At 53.2% G+C, this 19596-nt stretch overlaps 1 protein-coding gene across 4 annotated transcripts in view; it reads right to left on the bottom strand.

The window, feature by feature from the left end:
• Positions 1-11410: 11410 nt before the first annotated feature.
• The window catches only part of NHEJ1 (non-homologous end joining factor 1), a 40185-nt gene continuing 31999 nt past the window's right edge, over positions 11411-19596 (bottom strand). For 3 of the 4 annotated variants that reach the window (XM_032956978.2, XM_032956977.2, XM_032956979.2), the window contains exons 6-8: positions 14623-14746; positions 13548-13663; positions 11411-11879 (exon numbers count right to left, since the gene is read on the bottom strand). In XM_032956978.2, coding sequence (XP_032812869.2) covers positions 11814-11879; positions 13548-13663; positions 14623-14746 — 306 coding nt within the window. In that variant the 3' untranslated portion in view covers positions 11411-11813. Of the gene's footprint in view, positions 11880-13547; positions 13664-13689; positions 13868-14622; positions 14747-19596 lie in introns of those variants that run through there. The other variant, XM_032956980.2, reaches the window with a different exon arrangement.

Below are 19596 nucleotides of genomic sequence, written 5' to 3'. Positions count from 1 at the left end.
TCCTGTATACCAGGCGAGGTAGTTAACATCTCCTAGCCACCGTGGCACCCACGAACCCAAACTGAACTGCACCTCCCGCCGAGCGAATGCGCACAGCGAACCTTCACTGACCGTCGTGTCACGATGCCAACCATCACCGCCGAATCCATGTTGTCATCATCACCGTCATCATCACCGCCGGCCATGATCTATCTGCTGCTGGATTAAGGTCTACTGCAAGCGCTCCCTCCACACCAATTGTCCCTCGCGATCTCGTGACGCCGCAGATCGGACGGATTTGATGGCTCCATCTCCGCGCGCGGCGAGGGGCGCCGTGTCCTCTCGGCTGAGTTCTATCTCCCCGCTTGCTGCCATCGTCACCCGTGAGCCAACGAATGGTCCCGAGCCGTCCACAGGGGCACGGCGAACCGGGGCGACCGCCCCGAGCCCCGCGCTTTTGTGGGGCGGGGCGATTCGACGTCACAGTGTCAGACGTAGTAACACACTGGGCACGTTCTGTTCGCGCGACGAAGCCTACTGATTGGCTGTGTCGGGTGGAGGTGGGGGTGTACGACACATTTGCGCGCGATCTCACCCAACAGATTAAAAAAAAAAACACTCGATCGTGAATAAGTTTGGTGGCGAAAGCCATCGTGAGCCGCTGCACTACCGTTCCCCACAATACACACACACACGTACCCCGTGTCTCTGTTGCTCTAATTGTATCGTATTCAGTTTGCTTCCGTCACGTGGGTGAGCCAGGTCACGCTTGCGAATGAGGACGTTGCCCTGATCTCTTGACGTCTCACCAGGGGCGCCGCGGAGGCGAGATGTCAACTCTCTCGCCTGGTATGCAGGAGGTCGTGGGTTCGAACCCTGACAATGCCTGGATTTTTCTCCGAGATCCTCCGGTTTTTCGTTAACCCCGTCCACATTTAGTCAACATCACGCGTTTCGAGTACGTGTCTGCTGTTCTAAGTTGCCGCGTGATGATAAGCCGCTTCGTTGAGCTATCGTTTGTGATAGGTCGCTTCTGAAAAAAAGAGCTAATTGTAGAGCTCAGTGGGCCTTACCTGATTGAAATAAAAAAATATATATTTGTTTTGAGTTAAACAAAATAAACTTGACTTGAACTCGCTGCATGATCACGATGGCTATGTTGGGCTTGCTAAATTAACCTATTTGATTTGCATTCATCGTGTTCCCATGTTTACACTTAATTTTATTGACGTGCATTTAACATTCATTCGTTTTGTGGCCTTGTCATTTTGTAAAGCCAGTTATAAAACAAACATTTGGAAAGCGCACGCTCTGCTCAGATCTCGAAAGTTAAGCATGTTTTGAGCCTGTATAGTGCTTGGATGGGCGTACACCGAGGCTAATTAAACGGGCACTGCAGACCGCTGCACCGCAGCCTACAGCATCACGGCAGTGCCGCAACATCCACTTTAAAAGGACACGCAGAGCCTCGATTGCGTTTTCACTTGAAACAGCATTATTGTAACCGGCTGGCCGCTGGCCATCGAAAAAAAGGCGGCGGTCACCGCACCATCGGCCTTTCGGATGCGCTGCTTCTGCGGCCGTCTGGAACGCGCTCTTCTCCCTCAGATATCGGGAAGCCACTGGGAGCCATGATGCTTTAAAATCATCATCTGGATTGAATACTCATTGCAATCGAAATGCTGTTCGTGTTTGGCACGCAGGACACTCCTTCCCCCGCGCCGCCGATGAGCGCGGTTGGCTACGGACGGTGCGGAAGAAGTTCAACGTACGTACACATCATCGCACGGCAAATAAATCTACCCTGCTATTGGCTGGCATGTTCATGCGTCGCTATAATTAATAATGCACATATGGCAATCGTCGCTACGTATCATTTCGGGCTTCCTGCATCTTAACCCGAGGATGCATGAACGCAGCTTTCAAGTGAAAACGGCGCGCGTCTAACGGAGCTACACGCTGGGCGTGACATTTGACCTTCAACTGGTCGGCGAGTGACCTCCAACGACAAGACAAATCACTGTCGCGTTGTCTAAGTTCGTAGTTTTTGTTCGTTACGAGAATGATCCCCTCTATCCAGCTTCCCGGCTACTTCACAAGAGGATTAACGAACTATCAACTATTTTTAGTTTACCAGGTAAGGCTCACGGAGCTATGTAGCTCTTTTTCAGAAGCGACCTGGCCACAAATGATAGCTCAACGAAGTGGCTTATCATCACGTGGAAATATATAGTAGCCAAAATACTCTAAACGCGTGATGTTGATTCTAAATGTGGAGAGAAAAACCAGTGGATCCCGAGAAAAGTCCACGCGACCACGGGGAGAGAGACACGCAAACTCCAAATATACAGCAGGCGTCACTGTCGGGGCGAACCCACGACCTCCTGTATACCAGGCGAGGTAGTTAACATCTCCTAGCCACCGTGATGATGATATGAGAGAGAGAGAAACGCAAACTCCAAATATACAGCAGGCGTCACTGTCGGGATCGAACCCACGACCTCCTGTATACCAGGCGAGGTAGTTAACATCTCCTAGCCACCGTGATGATGATGAGAGAGAGAAACGCAAACTCCAAATAAACATCAGGCGTCACTGTCGGGGCGAACCCACGACCTCCTGTATACCAGGCGAGGTAGTTGACATCTCCTAGCCACCGTGATGATGATGATGAGGAGAGAGAGACACGCAAACTCCAAATATACAGCAGGCATCACTGGGGCGAACCCACGACCTCCTGTATACCAGGCGAGGTAGTTAACATCTCCTAGCCACAGTGATGATGATGATGAGAGAAAGAAACGCAAACTCCAAATATACAGCAGGCGTCACTGTCGGGATCGAATCCACGACCTCCTGTATATCAGGCGAGGTAGTTAACATCTCCTAGCCACCGTGATGATGATGAGAGAGAGAAACGCAAACTCCAAATATACAGCAGGCGTCACTGTCGGGATCGAATCCACGACCTCCTGTATACCAGGCGAGGTAGTTAACATCTCCTAGCCACTGTGGCACAGATCCGTGGTGCGGGAGCATCGCAGCAACAAGAACAACTAAAAAACGAGAGTCCACATTGCAGAGAACGAGTACGTCAGGGTCCTCCGAAGGAGCACGATTGCTAAACGCTTTGTGCTCGCGAAAATACAACTTGATTAAACAACAATTGGCTTTAACCCCTCCTGCCAATAATACAGAAGGCGATAAGATGTATCAAACACCAAATAAGACACACACCTATTGCAAGGCATCATCAAGTCTGCATTAACCACACATCACACTTGCGGCACACACACACAAAAACAAAACATGCTAACGAACACTGCTCTCATAATGACAATAATAATGTGATGCATTGTCATTGGAACTGATTGTCCTACACCAGAGACGACGTTCTTGGTGGCCTCGTCTCACCAGCGGTGTTAGACCAGAGAACAAAGCCAAATGGTGCAGAGCCCAAAGGCAAAAGCAAGTCCCAACATTATTGATGCTTTGATATTTCCATAAAACGGTTAAAGTCTATTCTTGTTTTTTTATGTTATCGTCTTGATGCCGGCAAAAATAAAGTGTCCCATGAAAGAATAAAAAAACGTAATCTGTTTGACTGTCAGTTTAACACGAAGTATGGCTTTCGCGACCGACATTATTCATAAAATAGGTTGTTGGGTTAGATCGTGTAAATATAAACGTGTCGTTTAAACCCGCCTTTACAATTGTAACTGTTGTGGATTTACTCCCCAACGAGTAACGAATGTGCGTGTTTTGTGTCACGTGAAAAACATTTACTAATTGGCTGTGCCGGGTGGTGGCTTGCTTAACGACACAACATTTGTATTTACGCGATCTAACCCCCAAAAAAAACCTCTATCATGGACTGTTTGGCTGTGTCGGTTCGTGGCGTTTGACGGGGTTTTCACGCCAGCCATGTGGCCAAATCATTACCATGGGACCTCACCACCCCCTGCCCCGCCCCAAACAAATCAAATTGCGCATAATAATGTCGGCTGCGAAACACCACCACCCTCCCCCCCCCCCCCCCCCCGTGTAAAGTTAAAGTGGTAAAGATACGTTTTGATTAATCACCGAAGGCAAAAACAGAGGGGCAGACAAGGGAGTAACAGCCTCCTGGTAACCGAGGGGCAAGGGCACGGGCGCTAGCTTACGTAAGCTGTTAAATGCGTTGCGTCTTCTAAACACGGGGCTATTTAAAGTCGCCTTCGTGCTCGGCGGGATATCGCCACCGCACGCATACAACATGCCTAAACATACATGCCTAAACATACATGCCTAGACATACATGCCTAGACATACATGCCTAGACATATATGCCTAGACATACATGCCTAGACATATATGCCTAGACATACATGCCTAAACATACATGCCTAGACATACATGCCTAAACATACATGCCTAGACATACATGCCTAGACATACATGCCTAGACATACATGCCTAAACATACATGCCTAAACATACATGCCTAGACATACATGCCTAAACATACATGCCTAAACATACATGCGCGTGCCTTAGAGAGGTGAAGAGCGAGAGAGAGAAAGAGACTTTCTCTTTGTAGGCCGACTCAGAAGCGACCAACACCGCTATCACAATTCTCATCTCTTCTCCATCAACTCCTCCTCCTCCACCACCACTTCACTTCTCCTCCTACACCTCCTCCACCATCGTCATCCCTCCTCCTCCTCATCTCTCCACCACCCCTTCACCTCTCCACATCACCACCATCACCACCTCACACCTCCTGAACCGCCACCACCATCACCATTCTCCTCCACCACCACCACCACCACCACCTCGCCTCTCCACCACCATCACCACTCTCCTCCTCCACCATCACCACCTCACTCCTCCTGAACCGCCACCACCATCACCATTCTCCTCCACCACCACCACCTCGCCTCTCCACCACCATCACCATTCTCCTCCACCACCACCTCGCCTCTCCACCACCATCACCACTCTCCTCCTCCACCATCACCACCATCCCTTCTCCTCCACCATCACCATTTTCCTCCTCCACCACCTGGAGACCACCTCCTGACCCTTCTTCACGGCCTCTGTTATCGTCGTGTTATTTGGTTCATCCACTGCTGGATGAGGGTCTCCCCCACAAACCGTGCGGGTTATCGCGGGGGTGCCGGGGGTGCCGGGGGTGCCGGGGGGGGGGGGGTGAATGTGGCAAGCAGCAGCACAGACGCGGGAGCATAGAGCGGTAGAGTACAACACAACGACGTTGTTTAACTGCACTGCCCTCTGCTGCTCAACAGACATTTTCCAAAAGAAGAAAAAAAACCCCACTGTGAAACGTTTATTTAACAAACCAAAAAGCGCCAGGCGAGGTATTTAACATCATTTAGCAAGACGTTAAATACCTCGCCTGGTATACAGGAGGTCGTGGGTTCGATACCGACCCATTTGCGTTTCTCTCTCTCCGTGGTCGCGTGGATTTCTCATTCTCCAGTTTTCCCTTCCACATTTAGAGACAACATGCAATCCAGTCTTTGGCTGCTCTAAATTCCCACACGATGATAAGAGCCATTTCGTTGGGCTACCACATGTGGCCAGGTCGCTTTTGGGAAGAAAAAAAATAGCTACATCGCTCAGTGGGTCTTACCTGGTAAAATAAAATAAAATTTCGGTTACGTTTAACTTGCTATCAACCGCTCAAAATAGCTGTGCAATGGACAGTGAAACGCACGCACACACACAATGTGTTCCTAATGTTACCCCCAATTTGCACAACTTCCGCGGGCTGCTTCCCACGAGCATCGCCACATCCCCAGTGGGCCACGGAAGATCGCTCCCCAAGAACTACTGCCGCCCGAGATGTCTTCTTTTGAAAATGCTCTTCGATGTCCACCCCCCCCCAACTCCACCCCTTGCCCCATACCACTCACCCCAACAATAAAACATTCAACACATTCGTCAATAATACGGCCTCGGAAGATGAATTTTCAATAAATAGATCTGATAGACGTTTCGGGCAATGGCCATTCTTAGGAACATCCGCAATGCGTTTAGGTTCGTTTCTTCGCTGGCTGCGAACCCTCTCGCGGACGCACTCCACCCACGCACGTATTTTTTCGTGCACGTTGAACTTCTTTCGCGCCGTACGTAGCCAAGCGTGCTCATCGGAGGTGCGGATTACCACTTGTCGCACGATTGCCACTTGAAATATTTTAAGAGCAATTGGCTCTGCTCCACATGGCCCACCGTACCCCCCCCCAACCCCCACCCCGATTGGCTGCCCGTTCACTTAATATTCGCCAATCGCCTTATCGTCTGTGCACGGTTGACAACACTCAATGCTCAGCCCCAAATTTATAAACACCGCAACCCTCGCTCACCTGGACGGACAGACGACGGCTCTCCCACGCGACGGGCACACGGCGCCATACCCCCCAGCAGCGTCACAAAGGACACGTGACGCCACGTGACGTTGGGGGAAACAAAGGTAAAGGAGCAGCCCTGCAATGACTCCCGCTCACGCCACTGCTTGCAGAAGGCCATCGAATAGTGGAAGCTCCAGACAGCATGTCTTAGACGTTGGCCTACTCTTCCACGCTGGACAGAGGTGGAGGGGGGACCCGTGCCAATGTCGAGATGTGCTGCCAGCCACGACGAGAGGGCTTCAGCAGACAGTTCGTGTGGTTTTGCTGTTCCTCTTCCGTTGAATGAGGGCAGACCACAGTGATTTACGATTGTTTCGAAGATTAACATTGCCCATAGACCAACACTGGACCCATAGACTAACATTGCCCATAGAACAACATTGGACCCATGGACTAATATTGCCCATAAACTAACAATGGACCCATAGACTAACATTGCCCTATATATTAACATTGCCCATAAACCAATATTGGACCCGTTAACTAACACTGGAACCATGGACTAACATTGCCCATAAACCAACATAGGACCCACAGACTAACATTGTCCAGGCTAACATTGGGCCCATCGACATTTCCCACACGCTATTCTATTCTTGCGTACGGCAAATATGCTCAGGAGCTCGATGCCAATGTGGGAGGGAGGTCTGCTGCTCGCTCGCACGCCACGACGAGAGGGCTCCAGGAGAGTGAGAGAGTTCGTGTGGTTTCGCTCGGCCAATGCCGGATTAAGCTAGTGCCGGGCCTGTAGCATGATGTTATAAAGGGGCCCCTAAATTTAAAAAAACATGTCAATATTAAAACACAATTTTTTTACTTGCATAGTGAAGTTATTGTATTTTTTCATTCGCTATACGGCCAGATAATGACAAATCGCTAACTTTAAACACCCAAACGTTCGTAAAAGTTGAAGGCGGTATAGTACTATAGTAATAGAGCAAAGTGCAGAATCACTGAACCGGAATTGATAGCTTGAAAGCATTTAGCGCGGGGCCCTTGAAAGTGCGGGGCCCGTAGCTACTACACGTGTATAGTAGCTACTACACGTGTAGTAGCTACACTACACGTGTTGTAGCTACTACAACATATGTAGCCACTTGTGCTACGAGGATCATCCGGCACTGCCCTCAACCACTGTGCCGCGTCCATCCATGAACACCGCTGTTGGATGGGCACAGGCGACCATACGGGTGTCTGGGGGGGGGGGGGGGTGTGAGTGAGTGTGAGATGACCACCTTCAACTACGGTGTCCGGGAGATCGAATTCAAACCCGCTGACCAGCGGACTGCAAGCTCTGGCGCGCGGAGCCAGTGACGCCACGGAGTCGCCGGCGACGTCACCGCGTCGCTCTGTGCGCCAGGCTAGGTGCACTTCTGAGGCTGCATGAAGTGTCCGGAAGGCACGCTGGCAAGGAGGTGGGGGGCACGAGATCTCAGAACCCAGCGGACACTACGGCTTGAACGACTTTGCGGGGGGGGGTTGCCACTGGCAAGGTGGCACCAGCTGCGCTCACCCGAGTTGTCGCGTTTTACCCGCCCGGTGCTCCGCTCGTTGTTGTGAGCGGCGCTCCTCTGCCCACCGTTCTCCACCCCCCCCATTGCCACTGTAGCAAGCAAGCGACTTATGTCGCTTGTGTATATATACAATATGTATACATATGTAGAGTGTATACAGCACACGCACACATATATACATGTAAGTTAATATATGTAACAAACAAAAAACACGTGTAAATTAGGTGGCTTCAAAAGAGGATGCCGTTCAGATTAGTAGAGCATCTCTCGGTGCAAACAGCACCTCGCGTTGGCTACGTACGGTGCGAAAGAAGTTCAACATACATACGCACGTTCCGGAGACTTACCCAATGTGTGGGGGGAGGGCTAAGGGGATGTGCGCATCGCGAGGGGAAGATCAGGCATGGTTATTGTTTTTAAATACATATCGGGAGTCCTGTTGCAATTGTGCCAAAATAAGTGGTAACACAAACATCCCCTTTTAGCTTCCTGGTTTACAGCTGTTCCCTGCAACAATGTTTTGTTGTAAGTTGAATTGTTCTATTGTATGTTTATAATTGTATAGTGTACTGTGCACACCCCCCTCGCACACCAAAACACATAAGAGTACAGTGCTGACACGCACACCTTGACACGCACACACACAGTGACACACAAAGATCCCCGTGTAGCATGTAACAGACTGTTGGGGCAAGTGCTGTTAGCGAGCACCTTCTGAAGACTGACACGGCACAAGAGGGGGTGGGTGGCCAGCATCAGGCCCGACCGCCTTTGTCTCCCCAGTGGCGCTGTTTTAATACCGCACCGGGTACTCATTTGAGGCGGAGTCGACCTAGGGGAGGCTCGGGACCGGTTCAGATATTCGTCACCGATGTTGGCCGCCAGCGGGTTCGTAGCGCAGCGTAGCGCTAACCGCTGCACTGCCGCTCCCCACTGTTAGTGAGCACACACACACACACGCTGACACACACACGCTGACACACACACACACACGCTGACACACAAAGACAAAGATCCCCCATATAGCCTTAACAGACTGTAGGGGCAAGTGCTGTTAGCGAGCACCTATGAAGGCCGGAACGGTACACGAGGGGGTGGGTGGCCAGCACCACGCCCGACCGCCTTTGTCTCCCTAGTGGCAATGTTTACACACCACACAAGGTACTCATTTGAGGCTGAGTCGACCTAGGGGAGGCCCGGGACCGGTTCAGATAATCGTCACTGGTGTTGGCCGTGAGCGGGAATCGAACTCGGGTCGCCAGGTTCATAGCGCAGCGCGCTAACCGCTACACTATCGCTCCCCACACACACACACACGCTGACACACACACACGCTGACACACACACACTGACACACACACACGCTGACACACATACACGCTGACACACACGCTGACACACACACACAGGATGACACACTGACACACACACTGACACACACGCTGACACACACACACGCTGATACACACAGAGGCTTGACGAGTACAGTTAGTTACTCAACTATCTCTAATGGTTCCGTGACTCAGTTGTAAGAATTGTCAGAATCAGAATCTTGTTTATTTATCCTGGAGAAATCCGACGTGCTGTGAAGCTCTTCGTCACACGTGTCCAGTAGGGGCGGCGGGCTCAGATTGCACCGCAAGCAGAAAGGTGCGCTAAAATAAAAATAAAAACACTAAACTCCATCCAATTTAACGCGAGGCATTGCTTTTCGCTCCCGACTGCTCTCATTTTATCTCGTGTATTCTTCCAATCGTGATATGAAGCTTGCGTGACTGCAGGAATCCATACTCTATGGTTCTTTCGGTAAAGTCACGCAGGTAAAAAAAAAACAAATAAAACCTCCGTTAAATTTCGATTTAAAGCTTTCGTGACTGCAGGGATTCATCTTCTTGGTTCTTTCGGTAAAGTCACGTAGAAGGGAAACAATAAAATAATAAAAAATATAAAACAATAAAATTCTCACGACGTTATTTTTCGTTTCATTGTTCTACCTACGTGACTTTAGCGAAAGAACCAAAGAGTATCGTGGACTCTTGTTAGTTTACACTGCGATGGTGACTGCGGGCAGAGGGAAATCCGTGGCCGAGTGTCATCTCCCGTTGTGAAGCTTCCGGGGGAACAACCTCATCTCTCTCGTCCCTTGACCTCGTCAAATCTTCCCTCCCAAAACAAAAAAAGAAAACCAAATACAGGGACATTCGCGACTGTAACTATGAACCTTGCCCATGGTATCGAGAGTTAACATTTGAAGTGGAACGTAATCGAGTGACTGCGTCGTCTCTGTGTGGTCTTGGTCTTTTTTGTTTTTCTGCATTGCCCAAGGTCGCCACGGTGGCGAGATGTCAACTACCTCGCCTGGTATGCAGGAGGTCGCGCGGGTTCAATACGGACCCCAGCAACGCCTGCTGTATATGTTGGAGTTTGCGTGTCTCCCTCTCTCTCTCTCTCTCCCCGTGGTCGCGTGGATTTTACTCCGGGTCCTCCGGTTTTTCCCTTCAAATTTTAGAGTATTTGTGCTGCTCTAAATTTTCCACGCAATAAGCCACAATGTCGAGCTATCATAGCTGGTTAAATAAAAAAGGTTTTTTTTTGCTTGCGTTGTTTAAGCTCGCGTTTGGTGTTGACAAATCCGCAGGAAATATTTATGCACGAGTGCAATCTGTACTTCCACGCTTTATTTATGTTTAACTATTTAATCAGTGAACTTAACCCTTTCTCGAACTTGCTCTTGTATCCTTGCTGGTATTGTCTGTTGATGTAACATCGCTGACCATCCCCGACTGGGCAGCTGGGGAAAAAAAGAGCTTCATAAAATCATCGAATTTCTCCGCAATAAAATAAAGATTGTGAAAATTGCAGTTAATTATATCGGTAGATTTTCGTTGTTCATTAAACTTGACTATCGTGCAACGCCTGTTTACACGGGAGAATAAAAATGTAATTTAACCGCACGAAGGAAGAAAAAAAGGTACAACATGCAGTGTACATACATCACGAATTACCAACTTAAAACAAAATTATCCCTTCAGTGATGACAGAGCAAGCAGACAATGCCTCCTATCAGGTGGTGTTTACAGTCGCCACGATGATGCTAACGGTGAGTCTGAGTTATGCATAATTATAGTTCTAACGTCCGATGTTTCACAGCCACGTGCTTGAGAAGCTTCTTTGGGGGACTCGTATTGACCGAATAAATTGTAAACCACATTTGCATTTTACCAGGTAAGGCCGACTGAACTACACGGCTCTTTTTCAGCAGCGACCTGACCACAAATGACAGCTCAACGAAGTGGCTCATCACGTGGGAATGTATAGCGGCCATACACTCTAAACGCGTGTTCACTCAAGTCGGGATCGAACCCACGACCTCCGGCGAGGGAGGTAGCACATCGGAAAGCCGTAAAATAAATTCAGTTTCCTTTTTTAATAATCGGTCAGCTTTATCAACATCTGGCAAACACTTTCACAATATACGCACATAAAACACACGCCTTCCCCCTGCGCTGTTAAAATGTGAACCTTTATTTAAAATGTGAAACCTTGATTCAAACCGTGGCGTGCGTTTAAACGAGAGGGAAACGATCTGCGTCGTGGGCACCCTCGCACGATCGCTTCTCGACGCACAGCGGGGGCAGCGGGGGGGGGCAGCGTTCGCGAATCCCACGGAAAAATCCGGCCGCGGATAAAAATTCGTACAGATTCACCGGCGGATATAAAAAAAAAACATCCGTATATAAATACCCCCCCCACCTCCCGGGTAATTAAAGAAGATAAAAGTAGCAAGCGATTAAAACTTTATGTTCCACCGCCATGCATCCACCCACCCCACCGCCCCGCCGCCCCCATCCCTCCACGTGCTTCACGTGCCGTTAAAAACAAACCCCGTCGTCGTTAATTGGCAAACTCATCTCAAGAGCCCCTTGGCTTTCTTTTTCGGCGTGGCCTTGCGCGGCGCGCGGCATCGCTCCTTCTGCGGGACACACACAGCGGCGGGGAGCCACGGGTTACAGTTTTCTGTCGCGCTCCATTCGGAACGGCGGATTTCGCGTTCAATTATATTTTCTTGCCGTGGCGAGGAGGGGAAAGGGGGAAGGGGGGAGAAACAACAACAACAAAAACGACAACCGCGATCGAAAATAAAGCGACTCCATTAATTTTTCAACAGCGGCTCGCGCACGGCGTTGGTCGCAACGCACGTACGCACATTGAGCCTCTTTCCCACCGTACGTAGCCAACCGTGCCACTTGCAGGTGCGGGGGAAGGACAACAAACTAAACACGAGAAGCAGTTCTAAAGAAATTCGCTTTCAATCTGGACGATTTAAAATTGCACAGCTCCCGGTGGCTTCCTCATATCGGAAGAGCGTTCCAGACGGCCGCGGAAGCGCATGCGAAAGCGCGCGATGCGGTGACCGCCTTTGTTCGATGGCCAGCCAGAAGCTGCTGCTGCTGCTGCTGCTGCGAGGATGACCGGGCGAGTTCACGTGATGATGGTTTATTCCCCTTGACGACGGAGCCGTGACGCCCCCTGGTTAACGCCACGCGCTATTCGCTCCACAGCCGAGGGTTCGAGATCCCATGACGCTGTTCGCAAACGAGAAGGTGTGCCGTTGTGTGCCGGCGTTGTCGCGGTCCAAATTCACCAATTACCAGCAATACCCCGCGCCACCCCCCCCGGTTTACGTCAGGGATGCGTTCTTGCAAAGGTGCGACGAGGAATATCGAAACGACGAAAAACCCAAAGGGATTTACAGGGCAGCAGTGGCAGTGGGTGGTGGAGACGAAAGGCTGAGGGGCGACGGCTAACGGCGAAAGGACGGGACGACGCTGTCAGCGGGCGTGAGCGTGTGTGGGGGGGGTTGAGGAGACGCAGTTCGGGTGGCAGCGTTGATGATAAAGCGACGACGTGTTTGCGGAACGACGTGAAATGGGGGGGGGGGGGAGTGGGGGGGAGACGTAAATCGCGGTGCGTCACTGTACTCAGTTTGGGAAAACTACAGAGCAACATCGCCCCCTGCTGGCGCTCTACGGATAGATTCAATAATCCATTGCCGGACTCTTGAATCGACTGCTGCCATCTCCAAGCCTATAACACCTGGCACTCTCAGGTGGTCTCCCAATCCAAGTGCCGACTCGGCTCAGCAGCAGCTTAGCCTCTGAGATCAGAAGACAAATCACCCACAATGCATCCCACCTCATCATCCCTCAGAAGCTAAGCCGACTTGAGCCTGGATAGTGCTTGAGGATGGGCGCCCCGCACACGCGTGACAGACGTCATGGGCTACAACAACGCGGGGGCCATTAGGTGGACACGGAGGGAACGCCGCAGAAAAAAGACACCCCGATGTTGTACTGTACTCCTACACTCGCGGGGGCTACACGCTCACCGCCTTCGCCGACCCGCGCCGACCGGCGTGGCCAAGTACAGTGAAACGGGGGCAGGGGACACACGCTCCCTCATCCAGCAGTGGATCGACAAAGGAGGGGCCGTGTGCACACGGGTACGGCGAACGGGGGCGGGGCAAGGGACGCGACGGCTACGTATTGTGGACCGAACACCGTTCCAGTCGGCCAATCGGGAGGGCGGCGGCGGCGGCGGCGACAGCCCCGGCGACGGGTGGGGGCAGCGATCTCCCTACCTGGGCGTGCGGCGCCACGGCCTGCAGCAGGGCCGCTGCGCGTCTCTCGGCCGCGTCCCCCGGCTCCTCGACGGCCACGCCGTCCGCGCCGTGGCCGCCCGTGCCGGACCCCTCCTCTGCACGCGACACCACGGCGGGGCAAGGGAGGGCCGGAACGCTCGACACTCGGGGCTAGGCGGCAAGACGGCGCCCGCCGACGGAGGCTCGTGGCGGCTGCGGCCGCCCCGGTTGAACACCGGCCGCCCCGGTTGAACACCGGCGGGCGCGTTAACCCCACGAGCGCGGCACGCGGCGGCGGCCGCCTGCTGGGGCGGTGGACCCTGAAAAGAACCCCGCGTGCCGCCGTCGCGAGATCAATCCGGCCGGTTCGGTAAGCCACCTGTCGAGTACGTTACGAGCGCCCCACTTGGAGGCCCGGGGCAACTACTGACACTGCAAGCGAGCGCCTATTAAGGCCGCGACGACACACCAGACGGTGGGTGACCCATAACCAAGCCCGGCCACCTTAGTCTCCCCAGCGCCGACGACGTTTACACGCCGCACCGGGTTACTCATTGTGGGTCGAGTCGACCTGGGGAAGGCCCAGGCACAGTTCAAACGTTCGCCACCGTTGATGGTCGCGAGCGGGAATCCGAACTCGTGCCGCCGGGTATCGTAGCGCAGCAACGCTAAACCGCTCCACTGCCGTTCCGCCCTCACCTGTATGCACTCATGAGCAGATGTGTTTAACGGATTTAAGAACACACGAAGACAAAGATTCCCCCCGATAGCCTTAACAGACAGTGCTGTTAGCGTGCGCCTGTTGAGGCCGCAACTGCACACGAGACGGTGGGCGGCGAGCACCGCATCGGGGCCGCCTTTGTCTCCCCAAGCGGTGATATTTATACACCGCACCAGGACGAAGGCCGAGTTGACTTGTGGGGAGGACCGGTTCGATTGTCCGTCCTCGGTGTTGGGGCTGTGAGCGGGAATCGAACTCGGGGCCACCGGGTGATTCGTAGCACCAGCACGCGCTAACAGCGCTCACCCCACGAGACACTGCGATGCGCACGCTCGCTCGCCAGGCCTAGCTCACCGGGGGTGGTGGAGGGTTTTCTCTTGCGGGCCGCGCGACGTGCAGACGCCACCTCGCCGTACAGCCGCCGGAGGTCACCGTCGAACACGACCTCAGCGCTCAGGTCGACGCACGATGCCAGGTTCTGCATCGGTAGTGCGCGGGGGGGGGGGGTAGGGGGCGCGAGTTTGGGGGCGGGGGAGGGGAGCGGTATCAGCGGGGGAGGGGGGGGGGAAGCAGCCAACGAACACAGAGGCAGCGCGACGCGTGGGGTCAGCGGGGCGGTTCACGAGGGCTGGCTCCCTCGCAGAAGGCCGGGAACGGCCTCCGCAAACGTGAGCGAGAGAGGATCCCGGTAGAGTTCGAGTGTTGGGTTTATTTTCCGTGACAGACGTTGCTTTGGGTTAGATCGCTTCAATATAAATGCGTCGTGAAACCCGCCACCACGCGGCACAGCCAATCAGTAAGGTTTGTGTCACGAGCACAGCACACCCGGTGTGTTGTGAGAGTAAACCCACTGCCACAATATTCACAAGTCGAGAACGACGTTTCGCCGGTAATTACAACCAGCCTCATCAGGCGGACAGCGAGATTTGCGGGAAGAGTCCTCCTGTTTCGTTTTCTTAAATAGAGTGATAGATGTGATGTTGTCACCTGTGACCCAATGAGGGGCAAAAGTGTTCATGTATCCAACACACCGGTGTGCTGTACCAGTAACTAATTGGCACGCTTTGTTTACGTGACAAACCTTACTAATTGGCTGTGTCGGGTGATGGCGGGTTTAATGACACATTTATAGATTCACGCGATATAACCTATTATGGATACTATTGGTCGGGACAGCCTACTCGTTAAACTGAGCTTTTTGCATTCGCTGAACGGACGATGATCCCGTTGGCAGCGAGTGTGCCCGGCCATGTCACAAGGGAGGAGGATCAGCGGCGCGTGAGCACAACAACAACAACAGAGACAACAAACAAACAAAACGTCAAGCGCTGTGTTTCAGAGAAGCGAGTAGAGCCGGGCGTCCTGAAGGAACGCTGAGCAACTAACAAACTACGGTCGTCAACGAAAAACAGCAAGTGAACCAAAAAGTTGGGTGCAGGGTGTAAGTAGGCGCTATTATTTTAGTCTAACAAAGACAAAGCTTTTCCACCCCCCCCCACCCCCACCCGTATAGCCTAAACAGACCGCTGGGGCAAGTGCTGTGCGCCTATGATGGTGACATAAACACTCGCAAATCTAAAAGGACGAGTCGGTGGCACGGCTGTTAAGAGTGCAATCCGCGAGTGATGCCTGAACCGGCCCTGGGCACCCATTCCCTCCGATCGCCGACCACCCACACGCGCGTTCAGAGCGCACTCGAATGACGCGCGCCATGGATTTTGCAAAGCGGCATGCTCGTGATCCTCCCGTACGACGTACGATCGACACCTCTCGTACAACGGAGGCCGGCCGAGCGTTGCAAGGCGGCGAACCTCCTCCCAGCTGATGGAGCTTACGATCCAGGAAATATATGACAAACGACGCCCTTGATGTCTACCCGGGGAGAGCTTTACCGGGCGGAAAAAAAATACACACGGTAAACCTTCGCTGCGCGTGAGAGTTGTGGATTCGCGAGCGTTTTCAAGAACGCAACCCTCGCAGATAGAGAGGGTTTATTGTGTGTACATCTTTTAACCCATCGGTGTCGCGCACCGTCGCCAGGAGCCAAACAAGGCTCGCTCGAAATTGTCACACGGCGTGTGTGCACACCCGCCCGCGCACGCGCGTGCGTGTGTGTGTGTGCGTGCGTGTGTGTGTGTGTGTGTGCGTGCGTGCGTGCGAACCACCGCTGCGCCACCCAGACAGAGACAAACACGTGCATGCACGAAGAAGTCGAAGATAACGCAATAAAATCCCACTGGTGCGCGAAACCGCCGTTCCCCATGAAAAAAAAAAAAAAATGTCATCGCACGCGCGTCGCGGATGATTTCACCGGGCGTCCCGCGGTAATCTCGCTCACGATCCGGCGCTTGTCGGGGCGAGGGAGAACAAAACGCTCCGGCGGGAGGGGGCGGGGGAGGCGGAGGGGGAGGCGGAGGGGGAGGCGGAGGGGGTTGGGGGAGGTTGGAGGAGGGAAGCGTCTTTAATCACGACGGCCCATTGTGACGAGGGGGCCACCCCCTCCACGACGGTCGCGCGCCACCTCCGAGATAAGGCCGCCACCTGCGGACGCGTCGCGCTCGCCAATCAACGCCGGCGCGGAGCTAATAGCGAACGTCTCGGCGCGCGAGCCGCGGCTCTGTAGCGCTGCCAGCCGCCGACAGCCACCGCCGCCGCCGCCGCCGCCGCCGCCGCCGAAGCGGCTGCCGATGTTGTCGCGAGCGCGTGAAAAAAAAGATGACAATATTTCGACAACAACATGGAGGATGAACAGCGCCCGGATGACGGAAGGCGGCCGTGCTGGCAAGCGACAAGACTACGGGCGCGCACCTCTCGAGCTGTGATTCTACGGGGGGAGAGAGAGAGAGAGGAAGAGGAGAGAAAAAACCGAAATAAAATTGACGAGAAATAGAAAACCAAGGGAGAGAAAGGGCAGTTACGGCAAAGCCCTCGTTTGACGCGGCAGATGCATTCCTGAAAGAGTGCCGCATTAAGTGAAAAAACATTGTTGCTCGAGGGCAAATTGGGCTTTCATCGTTCCAGGCGGTGGTTGAGTAGCTGCTGCCACACTATACAATTCAATTGATTTTACAGACAGAACCATGCCATTCCGCGCCACTGCCGTGCACGCCTGTCCGCGCATCTCAGGGCGAGCGCAAAAGCCTCCTCGGCAACGATCGCCGGCGCTAAGACTGCCCTCGTCTTTCACGGCAAACAACGCTGCTGCCGCCGCTGCCGCCGCCGCCACCGTACAGCGGTCACAACACGCCGGGCATGCCATCCCGAGGTCGCCGGCTCGATCCGATTCGATTTCCCGGAGCGGCAGTTCGAACGGCGGGAGCGAGTTGATTAAATCCCCACCCACGTCCCTCTCCCGCCACGCCGTATCACCGCCTCCGCCCATCGCATCCCACGGCAGTCTAAATAGGTACGCGACGGTCAATCGGCGGGTTACGTGCGGGGGGCTAAAGTGTGGGTACCCCCCACCTCTTCCGCGGCGTGTGTGCACAGTTGGTACGGAGCCGACCGTGCTGATCGGAGGCGCCAGCGTGGGAAGAGAGCGGGCGCCTTTCTCGCCAGGCTAGCGGCACAAGCAACCCGGTTGAGGGGGAAGGGGCGGGGTGGGGAGCGGCGAGCTTGCGCGGCCTTTTTACTTTTAACCCGGCCTGGGCAACGGAAGACATGGGAGCACCTTTTTGCGCGAAATAAAACAAAAAAAATCCCGGACGGCAACAAACCCTGGTCTGGATTGCAAAGTGCGCGTTCCTTTGCCAGAGCCGCTGGGGGAGGTGGGGGGTGGATGGGGGGGTGGGGGGTGGGGGGTGGGGCGGTTGGGGGGGTTCCGCGCGCCCCGTTGCGGAAGCCTAACTCCGAAGCTTTTGCGGACGAGCGGCATAAATGACTCCCTCTAATTCCTCGCAGTTTCCTGCATGCTTGAGCATGGTTTACCGCGCCGCACTGCTTAATGACCGTCCGTGTCGCCGAGTTAAAGCCCCGCGTCTCAAAGGGGCTGCTATTCTGCGAGCGGCTGCCAAAGGTGGGGGGAGGTGGGGATGGCGGCGGGGAGGACTGCGACACGGAGACAAGTGGCATTATTATTATTCCGATATAATAACGACGGCTCCAGACCCCTTCCATGAGCGGACCCCGAGCTCAGAATTCCACATGTCCAGGAGCTCAGTCTCCCAGACGTACGCATGTATTCGCACCCGTCTTACACACAGCGTGCTTGCCACAAATGAACCACAACACCTACAGCACCTGGCCGAGCGGTCACGGTCGTGGTCACCATCATCACGAAAACCCCGTTCATCCTCGCAGCGGCGGCATTTTGGCTTTCCGTCAAAGAAAGACGGTGGTCACCGCATCACGCGCTTTCGGACGCGCTTCTGCGGCCGTCTGGAACGCTCTTCCTTCCGATATTAGGAAGCCACTGGAAATGGAAAAACTCATTTCTTTAGAACTGATTGTTGTATTTTTATATTCTTGGTTCTTTCGGTAAAGTCACGTAGAAGGGAAACAATAAAATATATATAAAACAATAAAATTCTCACAACGTTTCGACTCAACACAAGCAGTCATCTTCAGGTGTGAAAACCAACGGCAAGAACATTTGAAAGAAGTGGCGGTTTGTATTATTTATTTTAAACGTTAGCACCACGGATAGCGATTTGACAGTTTGTTTAGATGGACGAGTCCATCTATGTTCGGAAAAGAGGAGGGGGGAGACGAAAAATTAATGTATGCTGTCTGAAAACCACCGTAAGCGTGAACAATCAATTAAGACCCGAATGGTTTATCAAATCCGATTGATTGTTGTGTTTAGTTTGTTGTCCTTCCCCCGCAGGTCACAACAACACACTCACTCATCCACCCTCTCTCCCCACTCACTCACTCGACCCATCCACCGACTCACTCACTCACCCACTCACCCACTCACCCACTGGGTCACGATGCAGCTCACAACGCTTCTCTTTCTGCTCCTCCCACTGCTCCCTCTACCGTCTCTCACCGCAAGCTCCAACGACGACCTTGGTTCAATTCAGGAAACCTATCGACTCTTATCGACGACACCTTCAAGAGTGCTGGCAACTGCTTGAGGAGACCTTTAACCGGCAGTGGACTGACCATGGCTGATAGTGATCATGATGATTGCGCAGTAATGGCATGGACCGATCAGACGGACGGCCGATGGGGCTGTTCCAAATACAAGACGTGAAGCCAACTAACTGTGCAATTGCATCCGCCAAAAAACGTCCCTGCGCGGACTATCGCTCTGCACTCTCTGCGCCCGTGCACCTGACCGCCCGAGTTTGGATCCTGGCCAGGGCTCATGTCGTCGGAGAGAGA

This window comes from Petromyzon marinus, chromosome 19, assembly GCF_048934315.1.
Source record: "Petromyzon marinus isolate PM22_M1 ecotype Great Lakes invasive population chromosome 19, UKy_Petmar_22M1.pri1.0, whole genome shotgun sequence".
Classification (NCBI taxonomy): Eukaryota; Metazoa; Chordata; class Hyperoartia; order Petromyzontiformes; family Petromyzontidae; genus Petromyzon; species Petromyzon marinus.
This window is presented reverse-complemented; position numbering and strand designations above follow the sequence as displayed.